The sequence below is a fragment of the Amaranthus tricolor genome, chromosome 5, assembly GCF_026212465.1.
Source record: "Amaranthus tricolor cultivar Red isolate AtriRed21 chromosome 5, ASM2621246v1, whole genome shotgun sequence".
NCBI lineage: Eukaryota > Viridiplantae > Streptophyta > Magnoliopsida > Caryophyllales > Amaranthaceae > Amaranthus > Amaranthus tricolor.
This window is the reverse complement of record NC_080051.1, coordinates 26,903,033-26,921,541: the sequence shown is the minus strand read 5'-3', so window position 1 is coordinate 26,921,541 and position 18,509 is coordinate 26,903,033. Positions and strand designations below refer to the sequence as shown.

The 18,509-nt window shown below is 31.6% G+C and overlaps 4 protein-coding genes across 4 annotated transcripts; 1 reads left to right on the top strand and 3 right to left on the bottom strand.

The window, feature by feature from the left end:
• Nucleotides 1-1,150: 1,150 nt before the first annotated feature.
• Nucleotides 1,151-5,963, bottom strand: LOC130813992 (uncharacterized protein At5g01610-like). The gene has a single exon (XM_057679953.1). The coding sequence runs from the start codon at nucleotides 4,407-4,409 to the stop codon at nucleotides 3,924-3,926; it is 486 nt and encodes a 161-aa protein (XP_057535936.1). The 5' UTR covers nucleotides 4,410-5,963; the 3' UTR covers nucleotides 1,151-3,923.
• A 322-nt stretch (nucleotides 5,964-6,285) lies between these two features.
• Nucleotides 6,286-6,765, bottom strand: LOC130813626 (uncharacterized protein At5g01610-like). The gene has a single exon (XM_057679462.1). The coding sequence runs from the start codon at nucleotides 6,763-6,765 to the stop codon at nucleotides 6,286-6,288; it is 480 nt and encodes a 159-aa protein (XP_057535445.1).
• Nucleotides 6,766-7,865: 1,100 nt separating this feature from the next.
• On the top strand, nucleotides 7,866-10,741 carry LOC130813990 (60S ribosomal protein L18-like). Its single transcript, XM_057679952.1, has 5 exons — nucleotides 7,866-8,058; nucleotides 8,143-8,232; nucleotides 8,336-8,464; nucleotides 8,567-8,749; nucleotides 10,417-10,741. The coding sequence occupies exons 1-5, from the start codon at nucleotides 8,056-8,058 to the stop codon at nucleotides 10,573-10,575; spliced, it is 564 nt and encodes a 187-aa protein (XP_057535935.1). The 5' UTR covers nucleotides 7,866-8,055; the 3' UTR covers nucleotides 10,576-10,741.
• A 944-nt stretch (nucleotides 10,742-11,685) lies between these two features.
• On the bottom strand, nucleotides 11,686-15,719 carry LOC130813989 (uncharacterized). The gene is made up of 3 exons (XM_057679951.1): nucleotides 15,120-15,719; nucleotides 13,061-13,299; nucleotides 11,686-12,240 (listed from the first exon to the last, which is right to left on the bottom strand). Exons 1-3 carry the CDS (start codon nucleotides 15,588-15,590, stop codon nucleotides 11,994-11,996), a joined length of 957 nt encoding a protein of 318 aa, XP_057535934.1. The 5' UTR covers nucleotides 15,591-15,719; the 3' UTR covers nucleotides 11,686-11,993.
• Nucleotides 15,720-18,509: the final 2,790 nt, after the last annotated feature.

The window sequence follows — 18,509 nt, the reverse complement described above, 5'->3', positions numbered from 1 at the left end:
TTGAAGCTCAATTTATGATTTATTCCATTGTCTTAGAAGGTATTACTCACTCCTATTTTACACATTAGTTCCTTTTATTTTTTGTTACTATTTATTTATCACACTTAATTTATACTTTATTCTTAATCTACAAGTTAAAATACAGTTATATGAGATCTTGTTAAATTCATCTTAATACATAGATTATTAATATTAACTTTTTATAATTTTTTATTAACAATAATTAGAGATATTAAGAGTTAAAATATTATCCTACAAAGTGTGAAAAACCAAATGAGATTAATGAGTTGAATGAGAGATGGTATAAAATAGAGTGAAAAATTTATTATTTTACTATCATTAATTGATACTATGTTTTATGGTTCTTACTTTGTTTTCACAAGTAATACTTTGTGAATATGTATATAAAAACTAGCCATTAAAAGTATGCATGCACACGAATAACAAAATGTTATGAAAAGTATTGCAACTTATAAAGAATAAGATGCAAAGAAAATACAACTAATGTTTATTTTAGTTTTCAATTCATAATTAAAGGTTATAATTATTAATTTTTAAAGTTAATTTAATTTTCTTTTAGTCTAATTTAGACTTGAGATTTTTAATTACGTTCGAGAGAAAAGAAACTTAGGATACTAGTTTGATCAAGTCAATATTTATATATGATTATAATTTATAGTAATATCAAAAAAACATTTATAAACAAAAGAAAATATGCAATTTAATAGAAAAATATGTTAAAAGTAGGAGTAGTACAATAGACTTTGAAAATTAATTGCAATATTCAAGATTTTTTGAAGAGTTGAGAAAATCAGAAATGGGTATTTAATAGAGGTTCAGGTAAAATAATTTCAATGTATTAATCATTATTTAAGAGGCCAGCCAAAAACAAAACTAAATCATGAGACATAAATAAATAAATTATACTTCCTCTGTTCTGATATTATTGCTATATTTGCATGGGCACGGGGATTAAGAAAAGTGATTGACTTATACTGTAGTTGATTATTTACTTTATAGAATATAGTATTTTATTATTGTTAAATGAAAAAGAATAAGGATAAATAAGTTATTAGGTTACTTTATAGAATATAGTATAGTATTTTATTATAAAGTATAGAGTATAGAGTAGGATAAAAATAGGGGTAGATAGAATTTTAAATGATTGTTTTATTACTAAAAACAGAAATGTAGCAAGTTATATAAAATTACCAAAAATAAAAAATATAGCGAGTATTATGGAACGGAGGAAGTAACAAATTTAAGAGAATAGACATATTATTATTTTAGTTATAGAGGTAGTTATATAGTGACCGGTCAGTATATAAGTACTTCTATAATGCTACTAATAACTTATGACCGGTCACTTCAATCAAGTGGAAAGGGATTATGTTCATGCACATAACTGAGACCCTGTTAGAAACAAATTTCACTGATTCATTTTTAAATTATCTTACCATGAAACGGTCTCAATTGGATTAATTTATACTCAAGAAAAAACAGTTAGACATGGTCTTTTTGAATTAGTGCCTAACCAAAAGACCCTGTTTTATATTTCGATTAGTTAATCATCTAATATATATTATGAGAAGAGGAACTTCTTATTTGAAGTTTTCTGATCAAAAGACGCTATCGAAAAAATAACTCTTAATATACTATTTTATAATCAGTTAGACGTGGTCTTTTTGAATTAGTGCCTAACCACGTTCTTAGAATTGACACTTGACATACAAATTGTCAAGTTGATTTGAAGTATTAAATATAGTACTCCTATTTGCTAATAGCTCAACTTGAAAGTCGGCTACCGCTTAAGTAAACTCTTGAATTTAGACCTGTGCATCTGGTCAATCGGGTAAGATTAGAACAGGCCTTGCAAAAAATTTTAAAATAAGATTAAATAAGTCGGGCTTATTCAACTCGGCCCAGTCCGACAAATCTCACAATTCTCATGGTGCTCTAAATTAAATATTCTAATCATTTCTAAAAAATTGTTCCGTGAATTTGTGTTTTTTTATTCTTAGATTTTTAGTTTTATTTTTCTTTAATTTCGTGCAAAAATAAGAATAATTTGTATTAGGGTCTCTAAATATGACCTACGAGCAAAGTACTCATCATCATCATGATTTTATCTAGTATATCCCGCTTATAAATAAACAATAGACAAGGTTTGGAGAGGGAAGAATGACAACAACTCATACTCATAAAGAAGAGCGCGGCCAAAGAAGTCCCCCGGCTTGAGACGATAAAGAGCTATAACTACACGGGAAAGATAACTTAAATTCTTGTAAATAAAATAAATAAATAGAACCAACTGCAAAATAAAAGAAAACAAAAACTAATAATAACAGAAACGAGATAAGCAAGAGGGTAAGAACACCAAAAGGTAATTTAAGAGGACATCAGTAGTCTAAAATATGGATATGGCGCCTCCAACTACCCCTATCCTTAGTCAGGCCTTCATAGACGTTTAACTCATGCAAGTCAATTCTTATTTGCTCATCCCAAATTCTCTTAGGTCTTTCTCGACTCCTCTTACCTTCTACTATAATGCTTTCTACCCTCCTCACAGGGGAGTCAAAAGTCTTTCTCTGCACATGTCCAAACCACCTCAATCTATTTTTGCGCATTTTTCCAAAAATAGCGGCTACCCTAGTTTGTCCCTAAACTCTTGGTTCCTAATTCGATCTATCAATGTGTGCCCACATATCTACTTCAGCATATGCATTTCTGTAACTTTCATCTTATGTTCAAAAATCTTCTTTATAGGCCAACATTCGGTCCCATATAACAAAGCAGGTTTGATTGCCGCCCGGTAGAATTTTCCTTTTAACTTGCTTGGGAATTTCCTATCACATAGCAATGCAGTGGCTGCTCGCCACTAGAGCCAACCCGCAAGTATACGATGATTTAAATCTCCGTCAATCTCCTCATCATTTTGAATGATCGATCCCAAATACTTGTACTTGGTCGTACTTTTAACAATTGCTTCATCAATGGACACCTCCGGTTCACCTAACGTTGATGTCCTACTAAAGTCACAGCGCAAATACTCAGTCTTCGTACGACTAATGTGCAACCCTTTACCTTCTAAGCTTCCCTCCACTCATCCAATTTATTACTAACCTCCCCTCTAGTTTCTGTTACCAGCACTATGTCGTCAATGAATAGCATGCACCACGGTATCGTCTCCCAAATAGATTTAGAAATCTCTGACATAATAACAGTAAAAATGAAAGGGCTTAGAGCCGATCCCTGATGTAGTCCAACTATAATCGGAAAAGGCTCTGTTATCCCTACCGGAGTCTGAATGTTAGTCGAAACTCTGTTATATATATATCCTGTATAGCCTCAATGTACACTGAAGAGATACCTCTAGCCTTGAGGCTATCCCAGAAGACACGTCGTGGTATGCTATCATACACTTTCTCCAAGTCAATGAACACCATATATAGATCCTTCTTTCGCTCTCTATATTTCTCCATCAGTCTCCTCAAAACATGAATTGCCTCAATGGTTGACCTTCGTGGCATAAAACTGAATTGGTCTCTCTAATCACCGTTTCCTGTCTAATTCTCCTCTCTATCACTCTTTCCCACAATTTCATTGTGTGGCTTAGAAGTTTGATACCTCTATAATTCCCGCATACCTACGTATCGCCTTTGTTTTTAAACAGGGGTATTAGTGTGCCACTCCCCCATTCTTCTAACATTTTATGTGTCCTCAAAATAATATTCACATTCAAACAAAGTAAAGTAGTAAACCAAACATTGATTACAAGATCAAAATTTTACAAAATAGAATAACTTATTATTTACCAACATATCATTTCTTTACAAAAACATCAAAAACAAAGCCACAAATCAAAACTCAAAACCCATCAAATTTTCTCAAATCACAAAACAAAAGCTTAATTTAATTTGACCTTATTGAACTTTTTTCATCTCTCCACCGTTGACTTTCTCATCACATCTCAACCCACAACCACATTGTGGGCACTCATAAAAATCATGAACATCAAAATTAGCATAAGCAATTCCAACAGAAAACTGAAGTTCATCACCCCTTCTTTTAACTTCAACAATGTTTAACCATAAAAGGAAAACCTTAACACTTACACCACTTAGATTAGTCAGCTTATTCTTGGAGATATTACCATTAATAGTTGACTTATATTTGAGTTGATAAGAACCTTCTAATGAAAAACTGCAACTTCCATTAAGAAAAGCCTTAAAGTATCCTGTTTTTTCATCTAATTCATATCCTAAAGCTCCTTTTGGAAGAATCCCAATTGGGAAATTGAAGCTCTGTAAAGCTTCATAGGGTGATAGTCTGTCATCGCCGGCGGTTATGGAGGAAAGATAAAGGAAAGTCAGAAAAGAGATGAATAGGAGGGTTGAGGACGAAGCCATTGCATATGTAGGAATTTGTCAGTATTAATGTCTGTTTTAGAAATAGGAGTATATTAAAATGATTTTGAAAGCCTCTTTCTTGTCTCGGTTAAGTGTAAGACGTGTTCAAAATAGAAATTTGATCTGTTTTTTTGACCAATTTAAATATCTGACCTAAAATTAATTCGATAACTCGAATAAATATCTCCAGTTGATTTGTTCGCCACTTTGTCTTATATAGTAACTTACATTAATTTAAAATACTGATATAGAATGGTCTAAATACTTAATTTTTACTAATAATCTATATTAATAGAGATTTTAATTAAATAATCCGAAGTTACTTAAAAAGGGTTTCTACTTAGAGATCTATCATTGGCAGGTGTAGAAACAGCTCATCTAAGTCCCCATCATCATGTGGATTTTGGGCAATTGGTATAAGTAGATCTAAAAAGGCCTACATTAACATACTTTTTTACGAACCCATTAATTAGTTTTAGTTTATACTCCTTCCGTCCCATAAAATTAACTTTAATTTTTTTTAATTATATAACACTATACATGAAGAGAGCAACGTTATAGAATATATAAAAAGTTTCTCCAAGCTACAACCATCAATTAAGATACTTTTGATGTTTGGCAAATAAAAGATCAAAAAGTAACTAAAACTTTTAGTATACTATAACCAAAAATCAATTTGGTAGAGGAATTGATGTTAAGAAAAGCGACAATGTTGAATAGTTCTTGATTTATACTAAGTCACTCTTTTCTATACAGAGGATGTTACATCAAAACTTAAAATTACTTGAGCATAATAATCATTAGATTCTTAATATTGCACGTGAATTACTATTTCAAAGCCAAATTGCTCCGTCCTGCTCATTTCGCATTCTTTGTTATAATAATCTGTTTCACTTATTTTGCATTTTTTTTATTTTTTTAATATTCACAACTTTCTTTTTATCTTATTCATATATTTTAACTCTCTTCTAATTTCAAATACACAATTTATTTTCTCTTTTCCTTTATTACTAATATTTATTTTTTTTCTTAAATAACGCTATATTTCTTTTTGATCTAACATGAATAAAACGGAGTAGTAGATTCCAACTTAAAACAAATAACATCTACATATATTTAATGTCCACTCGATATAGGCAATGATCCTTCTAATGATAAGTTCCCTTAATTGATACTCTATCCCTTTAAATTTTCCCTTTATAGTAACTTTTACATATTTGAATTAAACGGTTTAAATTCATAAAACTGAGTATATGTGTATATGTATAACCAAACAATTTTTAAAAAGTCAATTGTTTACTAGATATTAACATGTAATTTATCTATCCTAATAAATTAACACAATTTTTCATTATGTATCCATTCAATTTACTCATTTTTCTTTTTATTAATATTGATTTCACTCTTTTTCATTTAATCTTGTCTAGAATAACATATCCTCTCTATATCTTTATCACTTATTTTTTTTACCATCATCCATCCAATGGTATTTTTAATTTTTTCATATTCACCCACCAATTGATTAAAATTTTATAATGTTTGAAGTTGATTGTTGACAATTTTTCAAAATATTATTGGTAATGTTTCCCACTTGCAAATCATATACATCCAAAAATCAAAATTAGTTAGGGATTAGGATAATAAAGTAACTTTTTGCAAGCTACATAACAACAAAAATAGCTATATTTCAATCATTATTCATGATCTTACCATTTTATTCAATAAATTATTTAAAACACACCCTCAAAAATTAGTTGGGTGTGAACATAATGGCATGGGAATACTATTAATTCCTCAACTAAAACTAACTTAAAATACAAAGTGGAATTTCTAATCATAATCATCCAATAAAACCCTAATTTCCCTTAATTCAAAATCAAGAAGACATCAAATTACTTACATCTACAACATATTTCTTATCATCATCACAATCAAATCCACATCCACAAGTAGGCGATTCAAGAAACCCATCAAGAGGAAAACTAGCAGAAGCAATTCCAACAATAAATTCAAGATCATGATTAGTTTTACGAACTTCACCGATTGTAAGCCAAAGAATGAAGATCCTAACACTCACACCCTTTAAATGAGTTATACGATTCTGAGAAACAACACCACTAATTGTAGATTTATACTCCAAATCATAACCTTCAATGCTAAATTTACAAGTTTGGTCTAAGAATACCTTGAATTCTCCCGTTTCTTCGTTGATTTCGTACCCAGTTGCGCCTTTTGGGAGTATACCGACTGGGAATCCATAGCTTTCTAGAACTTCGTAGACTGTTGGAGTTGCGTAAGAGAGAGAAACTGAGAGAAGGAGGAGAAATGAGAACATGGTGGTTGTTGGGGAAGACATTGTTAGAGTTTTGAGGTTAATGGAAAATTTGGATGGTTTTGTGAATTTATTTGGGGTTTTGTGGTACTTGTATGAAAGGAGGAAGGTTTTGTATGGTTTCTTTGGATTTATGACACGAGGGACCTTGTTGATTTCTGATCGTTGATTAACGAGAATTTAATTATTATTGATTATGTAGAGTACAACAATGTGAATTTTACCTCTCCGCGAGTTCCACGTGGGGAGTAAACTTGACTACTTGAGTGAGTTATTCACCTCTAGTTATTGGTCACGACTCACGAGTAGAGCCGGCGCGCTTCCGAAACGTCGACGACTCACTCGCAGCGATAGCCACTCGTTGCAATGGGCATAAGGATTGTCATTTGTCTACCTATGTAGTGTTACCGTCATATAATGATATGTTTTTACAAAAATTTCAAAAGTCACACGAAAATTGTTTATAAGTGTATCATTCATTAGCGAGAAATATTATGCAAGTTATTTTTGTACCAAGCTTAGAGTTATTTGTGATAGTTTTGCACTATAATGTGTCACACCCATTAACCTCCAATTTGTTTTATTGGACTAAATGAGTCACCCATTGTGGGTGATCCTTGGAAGTTTTTGTGATGGCATAACAAGACGTGTGTCTATTTAGATGGTGTGAATAGACTATAGTAAATGAGTTGTTAAGACATGTGGTCTTAACCCAAAAATGATGGCACAATTGAGGGTAGTCGATATAACATGAATCAACTTTTCACCGTATAAAGCGCCAACCATGGACAACAACAATAATAATGCAAGAATTTTAATCTTATAATATTAAGATTTTTATGTCATTCTTTCTTTAAAAAAAAAAAAAGATTGTTATGAAACGACTCGTAAAGATTAAGAGTAAAAAAGATACTGCTTGTTTTTATGAGACCGTCTCACTATGAAACGAGCCCATAAAATAAGTCAATTTCTCTAATTGATAACTTTAAAATTTTTTCTTTAACACATTAAATATAAATTTGTCAGTTCAATAAAGATCACCATTACCGTCTCACACATTGCCCAATTTTTGTGATAAAATATTAAGTGTCACATAAAATAGCCCTAAAATGTACTCCATTTCTCGATCAAAGCCCAACAAGAAATATTACGGATAGGATGTAGCCCAAAATGTTTATATCTCGAACCTAAATCAATCGTCCAAAGCCCGTCCAAGAATATAAAAACGTAAAAACCCTAACTCATCCTCTTGAAGAGTATAGAGTTTTAGCCGAAAACCCAGCAGATCTTCCATCACCTTCCCACTTCACAGCCATGGTAATTTCATCCTCAATTCCATTGTCCTCCATTTCTAACCATTTTCTTTTTCTAATGTCATGATTTGGTGTATTTTTGTTGTAGGGTATCGACTTGAAAGCAGGAGGCAAAAGCAAGAATACCAAGCGCACTGCGCCTAAATCTAATGATGTTTACCTTAAATTGCTCGTCAAGGTATTTCCTTTTGTTTACAAACCCAATTTTCAATTTCATTCTGCGATAATGTGAATTCAATGTTTGATGCTCCGATTGATGGGTATTGGGTTTTGGGTTTCAGCTGTACCGATTCCTTGTGAGAAGAACTGGTAGCAGATTCAATGCTGTGATTTTGAAGAGGCTTTTTATGAGCAAGATTAACAAGGCTCCCCTTTCTTTGTCTAGGCTGATTAAGTACATGGAGGGCAAGGTATATAATTATATTTTTTTCCAAATTTTGTTTTGTAATTTGAGTAAATGATTTGATTTGATTAATGGGGCGCTATGTAATATGATGAATTTCGCATTCCAGGATGGGAAGGTTGCTGTATTGGTAGGAACAGTGACTGATGATGTGAGGGTGTATGAGGTTCCTACCCTTAAGGTTTGTGCCCTTAAGTTCACTGAAACTGCTAGGGCTCGTATTGAAAAGGCTGGTGGTGAATGCCTCACTTTTGATCAGTTGGCTTTGAGAGCTCCTCTTGGCCAGAACACGGTAATACATTGTTCTAATCAAATCTCTAATTTGATTTATTGCTCCTACTTGGATGGATTTTTGGTAATTGTATTACTAAGACTGATTTGGCTTTTATGCAATTTTTTTTCGGATTTTGATAGTTGCATTGGGTGTTTACATTATACGCTGGATTAAGATGGCTAATTTTAATGGTTGATTTGGTCGCGGGTATGTTAGGATTTGGGATATAGCTTTTAGTTGGTGAACGAAGGGCTTGTGGATCACTAGGTTTGATTATAGCTGAACTTTGTTGTGAATGGTTTGTATCAGTTTCACTTGATCGCTAATTTGCTTGTGGGTTGGAAATTTCCTGTCAAATTATGTGACACTTGTTTGTTTTGGTTATACGAAAGATGTTGGAGAATCCCAGGTGGTTGATTGGTTATCTACAATGGGATGTTGAGAATGCTGTTTTATGAAAGTATACATAGATGTTTGAATGGAAGATTGTTAGCTGCCCGCTTACATCTATAGCTAGAGGCTTAAATTTAGTTTGGTTTTACTTGTTGTATTTGGCATTCTGCATCGGTGAGAAAAAGGTTTCTATGTTACTTTTGTAAATGGTTCGCAGATAGATTCTAACATCATTTCAAGATTTAACTTTTCACCTAATTATCGTGTGTAAATATGTGAAATGCAATTATTTTATATGTATTTTGAAAATACGACATAATATGCTCAATTCACATTTCGTGTGGACTATTGGAGTACTGGATTTTTAACATGTATGTGTAGCTGACTTGTACATTTCTTGGATTTTTGATAGTAGTTCGCTGCCATCTATCTAGCTTTTGATTCTTCTTCCATTGTTTAATGATGTGTGCAGCATGATCAAATCTAGTTAGATTTAATGAGTAAAACTGAAGTGCAAAATTCGAAAAAGCTTATTTTGTGATATGCTACTTTTGGGATTTAGGCTTCAGTATTGTTGAGAACATTTCCAGATTCTGATAGTTGTTTCAGTATGATGAAGATGATGTTGTTGAGAACGCATTCTTTTTTCATGTCTTGTACATTTGGTAGATTGGGACTGTTGGAGATGAAAGAATGTATACTTACTATTTTTGTGTGCTAAATTATACTAAAAATAAAACACGTGGGAAATACAGATCAATTTGATCTATTTGCCAAAGAAGAAATAGAGTATTAAGTGAGATGATCAGCCGAATAAATAACTTCAAATAATTACCAGATGTTTTTGTTGCTAATGGTAATTTAAAATCTTACAAAAGGTCATGTGTTTGAAGAATTGGAGATAAGTTGTAAATGATAAAATTGGGATTTGTGATTAACTACACCCGTTAAATGGACAACTATAATAATCATTCGTTCCCGTTTAAATACCTTTGCTCTCCTATTTGGCTATCTAAGTTTTCATTTGTACAGTTCGATAGTACGACGACAGTAGCAATTTGGATGTTTTGGAACGTTCTGGAAACTGGGAATGATGTTCCATTTTGCTTTTTACTTTGCCATGGTCTTTTGCCTCACGTAGGGAAGGATCTAACCAAATGAATTTGTTTTTACTTATGCTGTTATGCTTGTGTGTTCACTGTTGGTCTATATTGCTTCTTTTGTTACAAGGGTTTGAGATTATGGTTTTCATTTAGGAGGAATTGTAATTGTTTATTTGTGAAATTTGACAGGTTCTACTAAGGGGTCCTAAGAATGCTAGGGAAGCCGTCAAGCACTTCGGTAAGGCTCCTGGTGTTCCTCACAGCCACACCAAGCCATATGTTCGATCTGAGGGCAGGAAATTTGAGAGGGCTAGAGGTAGACGTAACAGCCGTGGTTACAGGGTTTAAGTCGTATTTCATAGTTATTTTATCTCATATCCTTACAGACTTGTGTCAATCAAGCCGCGTGTTGCAGTTATTTTGTTTTTGTTTTTGTTTTGAGATTTAGCAAAACAGAATATTAGTTGTAACAGATGCTCTCGACTTCTATTTGGAGGTAAATTTTGTTTTAAGAGATTGTTAAATGTCTTTGGCTTGCTTTAGTGTAGGAATCAGGGCTTCATGCTCGACTAAACAAATTTAACCGTGAAAGACTCAGAGCTGTAATATCGTCCAAAGCAAATTACTCCATTAGTTCCGTTTTGTTTATTCACTTTGCTTTTTACACATTTTTTCAAATCAAATTTCGAGTATCAAAATTTTTAAATACGCATCATAACAATAATGGGAATGTGGGATCACTTCTTGTAGCTCTTCAAGAGTTCCATATTGTTGAAATATAGTGACCCGAACAAGTCATTACATGGTATGAATATTTGGGAAATGGAAAACGTTGGTCGCGAGGCAGAAGGTTGTGTGCAGGATTTAGTTTATTCACGTTATTTTGACGGTTACTTAGTTTTTAGGCCGGTTTCTTTGTAATTGTTAACCTAATTTTTTTTTATTGACATACTATATAAACCTCTTTTGTACTTAGAATTAGGGTATGATGCAAGAAATAAAAAGTGAGGAAAACTAAGAGAGAAAAAGCTTGGAGAGCCATTGATGTGGCTTCTCGTTCATCTTGTAATCTCCCGATTTATAGTGAAAAGTTTATTGTCGGTGCCGGTGGATGTAACTATCACATTGATAGTGAACCACATTAATTTCTCGGTGTAATTTCTTTATTGTTTGTTTGAATCTTTATTGTTTTTCGTTATTATTTTCGATTTTTGCTTCCGCTGTCACACAACACGTATCCACCAGGTAACCAGAAAAATAAGTATGCTTAGTAATCTGTTGATATCGGTTTAAAAGCAAGATTATTAGATGGATTAGAAGTGGTTTATCTAACACATTGTTTGGCTGTTGGACATATCAAAAAGCTAAAAGCCCACAAAAAATTCTATAGCCAAATTTTTCATAGACTTATCGTTAAGTAGAATAACTATATATATGACCCTAACATCGGATAACACGTTTGCAGCTATAATTCCATATGCGTTCGATCACAAACCCAAAAAATGTCGTACCTGAATTAGCAATGACAAATTCCGAAGTTAAAACGCCACAAAGAACAGACACGGATGCGGGACAATCGAACAATATCTTGATTATGAAGGATCATCGGTGTATGATATCAGCAAACAAGCAGATCAGCACCTTTGCTAGTTTGTGTATACAACTAACAAGAATGTCCTGTTTTCCTAATCAAGATCATGATTGACTTATTGTACATTGAAATGCATAATGCAAGGAAAGTAACATACATAGCTATAAAAAGGGGATTAAAATTTGCCGAAATATTCCAAAATGATGTTGCTTATTTCTTCTGGTCTTTCTTGGTTGATGAAATGGGCAGTTTTTTCCATTACAATAACGTCATCCAACAGTGGTACATCTTTTTTGAATCCCCCTTTATGTATATAATCCTTTACGTGCGGGAAGTTGTAGGTTATATCCAGCTCTCCTAAAACGAACTTTACCGGTACTTTAATTTGGATCCCAGTCCACGGTGCCATGAGTTCCCATGTCCTAATCAGAACACACAGACATCATTAGGGGACTCGATGATTATTTGTTTTTCGGGCACATTCTTTAACGAAACCTTCTAATGCAGATTATGGAACTAAAGAAAATGCATTCATGAACCGGAACAACCTGAAGTTTTGGTTTTCGACTTTAGGTTAAGCTTATGCTGTTCTAAAGCAGATTATGGAATTAAAGAAAATGTACAGCTACTATATCAAAAACAAAAATGACTAGGATCCTTGACGTTTTCTCTTTTTTCCTAAGATGGTTCATAGAGACATGAAAGTTAACAAAGATGGACGAGACTCAAACCCCATTCGAGAAAAATCATATGGGACTTCACTAGATGATTGTACTCCGTTGAAATACATTGCTAAGTCTGTTTTGTGCTTCGTGCAAGCAAACTCTTTAAAAAAGTTCTTAGCTCAATGGAAAAAACATCATGTTTTGACTTATGTGAAATCAAAAGAAAGCATATAAAAATTCTCATCCAATATCCATCAAAAGAATCAAACAAACATATGTCAAGAAACCTACTCAACCAATAGCTTAAGCTGATGGATGATGCCCCAAGATATGTTATATACTCTAACACACCCCCCTCACACAAGAGCCTTTTGGGATAAAAGTGTGTGGATGCAGCACATGCCCTCCTCATATCTAGTGTGCAATATTCCACTTGAATTAGAGAAATGGTTGAGATTCGAACCCGTCACTTCTTGTCACGTTAGCTTTTTATACCATGTCAAGTAACCAACTCAACCAAAAACTTAAGCTGATGGTATACTCTAACAACATCTAAGACTAAAGAGGAGAGACATACAAATCCATTGCTCGGTAGTAATTCAGGCCACCGGTAAAACCCGTCTGTTTGAACTTGTCAGCAAAGTAGTTGATGTCATCCTCTGAAAGCCATGGTGGCAAAGGCACATCTCTTTCAGCTTTCTTTGCTAATCCACCTTTAGGCATGACTACAGGTTTTGGATCGCGGGATACCAGGAAATTTTTCAACAACTTTGCTGTGTCAATGCTATTGAATTCTTCCTCCATTTCTCCAGGTGCCTATAAATAACCAATTAAGACAGCAATGGATAAACCCCAAAACAAATTAACAATCAGTGAGACATTTAAGGGCAATTCTACCAAGATTAAGGGCAACTGATATTCAAAATTACTTATCCATCTTGTTCATTTTTAAAACACTTACATGATATATGTGTCCCAACCAATATGTTACACTACCTCTTACGGACATGGTTCCCCACGAGATTCGAGGCAGAAATTTAAGTCAAGGAGGCCCGAATAGGCGATGTAGCAAAATAATTATACATAATGACCGATACACAAGCAAAAAAATTCATCAAAACAAGTAAAATTACTATGTTGTTTGTAAATGAGAACATTTTGCAATTTAGGACTTGAAAAGTTGGAAGGTTGTACTTGTATAAAGATTCAAACCACAAAATAATTATATTCAAATCAAAGTTAGCCTTTATATTATATGCTTCATTTACGATATAGTAAGGAGGCCAAAAGATTTTTCTTCAAAATTGTAAGGCGCCAAGTTTAAAATTTAATATAGAGAATGTATATGAACTGGGTTAGAGCCTCCCCGGTCCCCCATTTACCTCCCATCCACACCAGGTGATAGAAAAAAAGACAAAGGGGTATTTAGTAAAATAGCTTATTAGGCAATTTTATCTTATATTGATATAAATAGAGGGTTAGATAGTCAGAATTGCAATGCTAATGTTTGGTAAATTAGCTGATGGAAACAACTTATTGCTATGAATAAGTTGTTTTTTAACAAGCTGCTTATAGATTCAAGTTTAAAATCAGTTAGTCAAACTTGTTAATAAAATCAGCTAGTCAAATCAACGCTATCAGTCATTTGCCAAACACCCCAAAGCAAAAGGAAAAACAAGTGGTTTTCCATCGACAACAAGTCAACAACACAAGGAAACAAACAAAAACAAAGAAGCTATTGTAGGTAGAGTAAACATAGGCAATCTGGGTAAACAAAAGCTAATGTAATGAGGCAAGAAATTGCAATCTGCTTAGAACCTCCTATATCCAGCAAGGAATATTCATAAGAAAATTTAGACACTTAATCTTACTAGTCTAAATCTGGAAAATCTATTAAACCAATAATAGAGTACAACTACCTTAATGAACTGAATTGGGAATGGATTTTTGTAAATAAAAAAAAATTTACATTATGGTAAAAGCATCAATAAATACACATCAAACATTATCAAAGGAAAGAAGTGATAGATACCACCAAAGGCATCATTCTGCTTTACCTCTTTTGTTCATCGCTTGTATGAATCTATCCTCTTTTGTTTATCCCATGTAGTTGTATGAATCTATGAATATATCCTCTTTTGTTCATGCCTCGTATGAACCTTTCTATACTAAGATAATATGGAGTACTAAACAATTTTACACTGTTGTAATATATTCATTAAAAGTAAATAATTGTGATTAAAGTAAACCATAATCATTCATTAATGTAATTTACTAATTTAATCAAAATTAGATGATAGAACAATGTAACTTTTTAATGATACTCATCTATGATCACAATTCCAAGCAATAACACATAAATACACAGAAAAAATCAACCGTTTATTCATAATTAAAAATTACAATTCCACATGAACCAAACCATAAAAAAAAAAAAAAAAAAAAAAAAAAAACCTACCAAACCCATCAAAAAAAACCAAAAAAATAATTAATTGAAAAAGCTCATAATAAATGAAGCAACTTTTTAATAGTCTAAATCAGCAAATTCCCTTTCCCCACAATTAATAATGAACATGAACCAATATTAGTCAAGAAATATATGTCAAAATCAAAAACGCAGAAACATAAATAACTACCTGAAATCGACACATATAGAAATCATCTCCAAAAGCTTTGCGATACCCTTCAATGGTTTTCCAATTAGGATTCCGAGGAGTAAAAGGAACACTAAGATTAACCAAAGCCTTGATTCTATCAGGACGAAAAATACAAAAATGCCAAGCAATAATAGCACCCCAATCATGACCCACCAATAAAGCTTGATCAATACCCAGAAAATCAAGAAGAGAAACGAGATCTCCAACTACATGAAAAGAAGTATAGCTTGAAGCATTTGGCGGTGCATCGGAATCTCCATAGCCGCGAAGATCAGGAGCTATGGCACGGTAACCTGCAGTAGAAACAGCAAGAAGTTGGTGACGCCAAGTGTACCAAAGCTCAGGAAATCCATGGAGGAAAAGTATAGTTCCTTTAATGGGTTCTCCGATTTCAGCTATGTGTAAGTTAATGGAGTTTACGGGTACTTTCCTGTGTTGAATTTTGTCCATTGTTTTTTGTTAGAAGGGAGAATTTTGGGTCTTCCGAGTTGTAGTCAGATCGAGGTGTTTCACGGATATTCAATGTTACTCACGCTTTTATATTATTCACATATCTTCTGTCTTTTTCTCTAACGTCAATTTTATCACACAAATACGCAATGTTGTTATTACTTATTACCATCTCCTTAGTTCTTTAAATAAATTTTCATTTGTCAATTTTTTAATGTATTATTTGTTGAAAATTGGAAAACTTGAATTATTAGATAAGAGAAATTACAGATATTATATTTAGCCTCAAGATAACTATAAAAGTGTACTTTTGTAATGCAATTATAAGATAATTAGAAAATAATAAAAGTTTTTTAAATAAGTGATGGCACATTTTTATAAAATTCTTTTAATATTCTTTCTCCTTTTACTTTGTGCATATCATATTTCTTACATATAGGAATTAGCAAATTTCCTATTATTTTCTACTTTATTTGTCATTTTTTAATGTTTTATTTGTTGTTTGAATCTTTCTATTTTAATTATAAATTTTGTATAAAAATAACTTTGTTCATCTTTATTTTAATATTTTAGTAATACTTTTAGTCCCTACATAGTATCCACTAACTTCATTTTAACATGTTTATATTCCTAATAGTCCCTACAGTTTTCTTCTAACTTTATAAAAATATTTTTCTATTAGTTATGGTTACCATATTTTTTCCACTAACCTTTTTTTAATATTTTTATATTGTTTATGGTCTCCACTTTACTTCCACCAAGTTTATTATTCAATAAAATAATATATCCATTATGTAAAATATTTTATTTTTCTTAATTTCCGTAAATATTCATTATGTGAACTTTATTAAAAAACAAAGGGTGAATTATTTTTTTCGTATAAAGATGAACTATTGTAATCTTTTTAGATAAAGCTCTCAAATGGCCTGGGCTGGGCTGCCCAACTGATCCACCAAAAAGTAGAGTCCGTGAATGCCAAAGTAGCCCAACAAGCTCTGGTATTACCTCCTGGAAAGAGTCCCACAGTCAACACTCCTGAGTGGTTATGATGGGCGGGTCACCGTGGTTTGGGTTTCATAAAGACGATTTTGGGCTTGGTAACGCTGTGGCTGTTCAAAAGAGATACACTCATACACGAACACTATGGTTGGAAAGAAATAGAGAAAAAAAAGGGAAGGATTTAAAGGGAAGAGAGATTTCTTGTTGGATAACAAAATGATGGGGAATGGATTTGGAGGAGAGAGATTAGATGAATGATTTTTGTTAAGGTATTAATCTTTTTAAAGTCGGACATTTCTCTTCATTTTCCTTTCTTTCTTCCTAAACTAACAAGAGTTACGTTCCTTCTATTTTTCTTAATTCCTTTCTTTTCCCACACCTCCGTTCCCCTTCCTTTTCTTTCTTTTTCTTTCTAAAGTTGTTATCCAAACATAGTGTTAAGGTGTGTTTGAAAATAATGAAATGAAAGAAAAGGAAGGAGAGAATTTTTAACTTGCATTTTTAACTTTCATTTGCAGCACTTTCCATATTAGTTTGTTGATTGTTACTTGAATGTTGATTGTTGCTAACCCTTTATGATCCTACCATCGATATATATTTTTAATTTTCATTTTGTATCGTTTATGTATATTTGGAATCAGACTCCATTATTTTTTTAGTCTCACCAACACATTTTAACTATCTTTTAATATTATTCACACAATTTAATCTCATTTTATTTAATATTATATTTCTTATATCAAAAAAAATATTGTTTCCCCTGTCTTTCTTAATTTGCAGCACTTTTCATATTAGTTTGTCTCATTTATTTTACACCCTTTTATATAATGGATTAATGGTCTACTCTTTTTCTTTTGATTTCATTTACAAACTTATTATTTCTCCCCATCTTAACTAAACGATTCATTATCCACTTGTTTTTTGTTTTATTCTACAATGTAATTCTTCATTCTACTAAATTTCACTCAAAACTATTGGATGAATTCTCATAAGAACAAAGAGAGTATAATCACACCTCTTAAAAAAAATTTCTATTTGATGCAATCATAGTGAGAGACAAGAAAGGGAGTACTCCTCCATCCCACATCACTACAAATAATAGCGTCAATTGTGACATTTAAGGTATTAATATCATGCCATTATTTATTTATCAAATGTCACCAACATATTTGGTGACACTTGTAAAAAGTGTCACAAATTAAAATTGAAATATTAGGATAATACTCTAAAAATAATAACATTTTAATTAATTGTCAAAAAATATTGCATCCCAATTAAATTTTTTTTTGTAGTGCATAAACGATAAATATGGCTCAAACATATAATTGTAAAGTCAGAGAGACATAAAACATATTACAATGTCTCTTTGACTTACTAGCAAATTAATAATAATAATAATAATAATAATAATAATAATAATAATAATAATAATAATAATAATTATAATAACAATAGTTATAATAAAAACATTAAAAATATTAATAATGATAATAAATAAAAATAATATTTTAAAAAAATAATAGCAATAATAATAATAATAATAGTAATAATAATAATAATAATAATAATAATAATAATAATAATAATAATAATAATAATAATAATATTTTAAAAAAATTTTAAAAAAATTCACCCCTTAAATTTTTTTAAAAAAATATTATTATTATTATTATTATTATCATTATTATTATTATTATTATTATTATTATTATTATTATTTATTATAATAATAATAATAATAATAATAATAATAATAATAATAATAATATAATTATAATAAAAATAATATTTAAAAATAATAATAATAATAATAATAATAATATTTAAAAAAAAATTAAAGGGATGAGTCGCGGGTTTTGTGCGACTGAGCCGCAGATGAGTCGCGCGCGACTCATTTTTTTAAATTTTTTTTATTTTTTT